Raw genomic sequence first — 3,568 nt, 5'->3', positions numbered from 1 at the left:
ATTAAAATAGGCAAGAAAGGCATAGTTGGAAGGCCACTGGTTAAAGAGTCATATACAAAGAGCCCTCAAGATAAGACCTAATATGTGTTATGGGACTAGGTGTTATATAAGAAAAGTCACTGTCCTCAACAATTGACTGCTATTTTCATCCACACAGTAGGCCATGAACAGCTATTTTTCCCTTCTTTCTAATGCCAGGTCCCAAAAGATATCCACCAAAGAAATGTTGATGGTAATAGAATTCTTAATGACTAGTTCATAGACATTTAATTCTCAAAGACTTCTTAATGCCCAAATTAATATAAAAATACTACTTCTCTAGAGGTTTTGTTTACAGGTTTTTTTAATGTTTGACATAAAAAAACCCAATTTTTAAATTACTCATCTTTTAAAATCACAATCACTAAGTCATACTCATATTCCTAACATTTTAGAATGTTAGGAAGCCCCAAACATAGATGGGCTTTTTTAGAAAAAAAATTTAGGATGCTTGTTCCAACAATTCAGAAAGCATTTTCCATCAGAAATACAGTGTTAAGAGAGACATCTCTGCCCTCCAAAGCCTTGTTTTCCTGATCTTCCAGGTCTAGGAGGATGTTCCTTGGGATGTGGCTTAGGCTCTGCAGGAGTCTCCCTCAAAGTTCTCCATTTCCATATGGAGAACTTTGTTTTCAAGCTGGGGAATGCCTTATTAACAATTTAACTGGGCTGGGGATATAGCTCAATTGGTAGAGTGCTTGCCTTGTATGCGCAAGGCCCTAGGTTCAATCCTCAGCAAAAAAAAAAAAATTAACTATATATATATTTTTACAATACAGCCAACAAAAGTTTAACTTAAAATCTGGGTGAAGTCTTTTTAGCAATCAAAAGGTTAAAATTAGTTAAAGTGATAAGAGTATACTAAAATATCCTAATAGTTTGTATGTTTGAGAGCCTTAAACATCAAAAGCAAGAGGATGTTTTTTAAAAAATGTAATCACTCAAGTCTAAAGGTGGGTGAATTTAAATTTAATTCTTTTTGTATAAAACCAAACAATAATCTAAGATATAAAACAAATTATAACTAAATTATACAAAACAAATACATGAAACATGATTACAAAATTTGTTGGGTTACTTATCTTCTAAACCCCCACAATTAACACGAAACTTTAAAACTTTCCCAACTAAGCACGGTAGTACTATTTAATGCCTCACATCTTAAAAACAACAACAACAACAAAAACCCTGCACTTTAGGAATACTCTGTAGTTTTCACAGCAGTCAGAAAAACTTCATAAAGAAAAAGTGGGGTGCTGAAGATAAGACACAGCTTAAGACAGTGGCACAGTAAACTTGAAACAAATACTGGCTTAGACCTTATGTCTCTTAATGACAAGAACTTTAAGCATCTGATAAGTTTCATTAGCCTTTGCATTTTCAAACAAGTAACCTTTACTTCCCAGTGTGCTCAAGTAAAAATTCCTAAGATTTTTTACAGGGTGGACCTCAATTATCGAGTCCTCTTTATATATAAGGCAAACATTGGTTTTAATTTCTGTTGGAACAAGGCAACTTTCATTAGAGCGCTTAGAATGTTCAAAAAAAGTTTCCAAAGCTCTCTTCTGGTCCATACAGAAAAGTCAACGTAACCTAAGTGGCAGAAGATCTAGAAAAAACATTAGTCATATTTGATTCTCTCTCTCAAGTTTTCCTCTTTGTAATGGGAAATAATCTGAATCAGGATGCAACAGTTGATGAGAAGGAAGAACAAGCCAGCTAACCAAATAAACAGAAAGGTGTTCTTTCCTTGAAACTCAAGGACATACGCAGGAGCCAGCCATAAGGCTTGCCCTATAAACCATAACATCAGGAGGAGGACAGCTCTTTTCCAGGGTATCCTCACAAGTGGCATCACAAGGGGCAGAAGACAGAGATACCAAAGAAAGTACTGGGAGGTGCAGACTTTGTTAAAAGTCACAAAAATGGATGTATGAAGGAAACAACAAAAGGCAAGGTCTCTGTAATAGGCGAAAGACACTGCTGAAAGCAAGATGAACTGTGGCAAGAATGCAGCAATTCCCAAGGTAAAACTCCACTTGCTCTCTGCAGTCAAATACAGCATGTAGAAGTATGGAGAAAAGTTATGACGGATATCCCGCCTAGTCAGATGATAAAGGTAGGTATGCTCCAAAAATTCCCAACCATATTTATAGTAGAAACCGAAGCTCAGCGCAAAAAATGTGAGCCCAGCTACGGCTACAAAGAGCAACACTGCCCGACTACACAGCCTCTTCGAGAATTCGTACAAACGACAGCGGAAAGAACACCGGGATTCGCGATGGCCTTCATCGTTGTTGCGTTCTGGCAGTAAGTGGAGAGTTATGGGCAGGATATAGGTCACTGGATACATCTTCATGTGCACCGCGAAACCATAGAACACAGCAGCACCTGCGATGAGTCTTCTCTCTATTAGATACAGGGCCATAAGTACCAGGGAGGCGACAATGGAGTCCGCATTGCCTCGGCTGGACACTGCCATCGGCAGGGGGTTAAGAAGCCAAAAGACACAGTAGCCACAAGCCTGCCGGCGCCCCAGCCCCTTCAGAAGCAGAAGGCGGTATAAGAGGAAAGCGGTGAGGAGGTCACAGCTGATGAAGAGAAACTTTCCAAAGAGTTCGCTGAGGTAGATGTTGGGAGTGAGGAGCCAACCCAGCAACGGGGTGTAACGATAGGTCGCCCTCAGATAAGGGGAGCGCCCTTGGGTGACGAAACGCGCGGCATCGGTGAACACGTGGTAGTCTACGTCCGTATACCTCAAGAGCAAGGTCCGGTCCTGGAAGACCCCATAGAAAACCAGGGCGACCCGGGCGAGGAAGGCCACGCCGAACACTCCGGCGGGCGGCACCCTCAGGTTCAGGAACCATTCTCCCCAGGGCTTAGTGGAGCCCATGATCTTCCCGAGAGCGCCGCCCGGCGCCCCAGCTCCAAACTGCGTTCGTATCTCTCCAAACCCGGCTTAGGTTCCTTGCCTAAGGTGGCCGCCGCATCTCCCACGAGCTAGGGCGCCACCAGAAACAACAGAGGGATACTTCCGGCGCAAAGCTCCGCCCTCGTACTACTTCCGGTCTCCAGCCCCGCGCCGGGCTCTCCGTCTCCCCAGCCTTCCTCTGGATTGGCTGTCTTGCTGGCGCTTCTTCCTCTGGCGGAGGCGGGATTTCCGGTCGTAGGGTGGCGCTACTTCTGCTCGCCAGGAAAGCTGTACTGGCCGGAGCCGAGTTGACCGCTCTTCCTTCGCTCCCGACTCCAGTCGGCAGAGCGTGGACCTCTGACGCCAAGCCAGCCGCAAGCTTCGTCCTTCAAGCCTGGCTGGAGCCCCAGGAGTGAAAATGTAGGAATGAAAGGAAAATAAACCTGAGCTAGTTTCTCGTGCCGTGCCTCCCCAGCTCTCCGGTATCCTTTAGGGGTCTGTGGGCCCATAGAGCGGGCCAGGATGAGTCGAATGAGACCTGAATGGGTATGACCTATGCAGTATTGGGGGAATACTTAATATTTAAAAATTGTTAGCTGTCTATCTAAAGTTCCGATT

At 43.8% G+C, this 3,568-nt stretch overlaps 1 protein-coding gene across 1 annotated transcript; it reads right to left on the bottom strand.

Moving 5' to 3' along the window:
- Nucleotides 1–987: 987 nt before the first annotated feature.
- Nucleotides 988–3,099, bottom strand: Pigm (phosphatidylinositol glycan anchor biosynthesis class M). The gene has a single exon (XM_005339379.5). The coding sequence runs from the start codon at nucleotides 2,930–2,932 to the stop codon at nucleotides 1,661–1,663; it is 1,272 nt and encodes a 423-aa protein (XP_005339436.1). The 5' UTR covers nucleotides 2,933–3,099; the 3' UTR covers nucleotides 988–1,660.
- Between the last annotated feature and the right edge of the window lie 469 nt (nucleotides 3,100–3,568).

This window comes from Ictidomys tridecemlineatus, chromosome 11, assembly GCF_052094955.1.
Source record: "Ictidomys tridecemlineatus isolate mIctTri1 chromosome 11, mIctTri1.hap1, whole genome shotgun sequence".
Taxonomy (NCBI): Eukaryota; Metazoa; Chordata; class Mammalia; order Rodentia; family Sciuridae; genus Ictidomys; species Ictidomys tridecemlineatus.
This window is presented reverse-complemented; position numbering and strand designations above follow the sequence as displayed.

Coding starts and splice junctions, on each gene's coding strand:
- Pigm (XM_005339379.5), bottom strand. CDS start 2,932: ATGGGCTCCACTAAGCCCTGGGGAGAATGGTTCCTGAACCTGAGGGTG.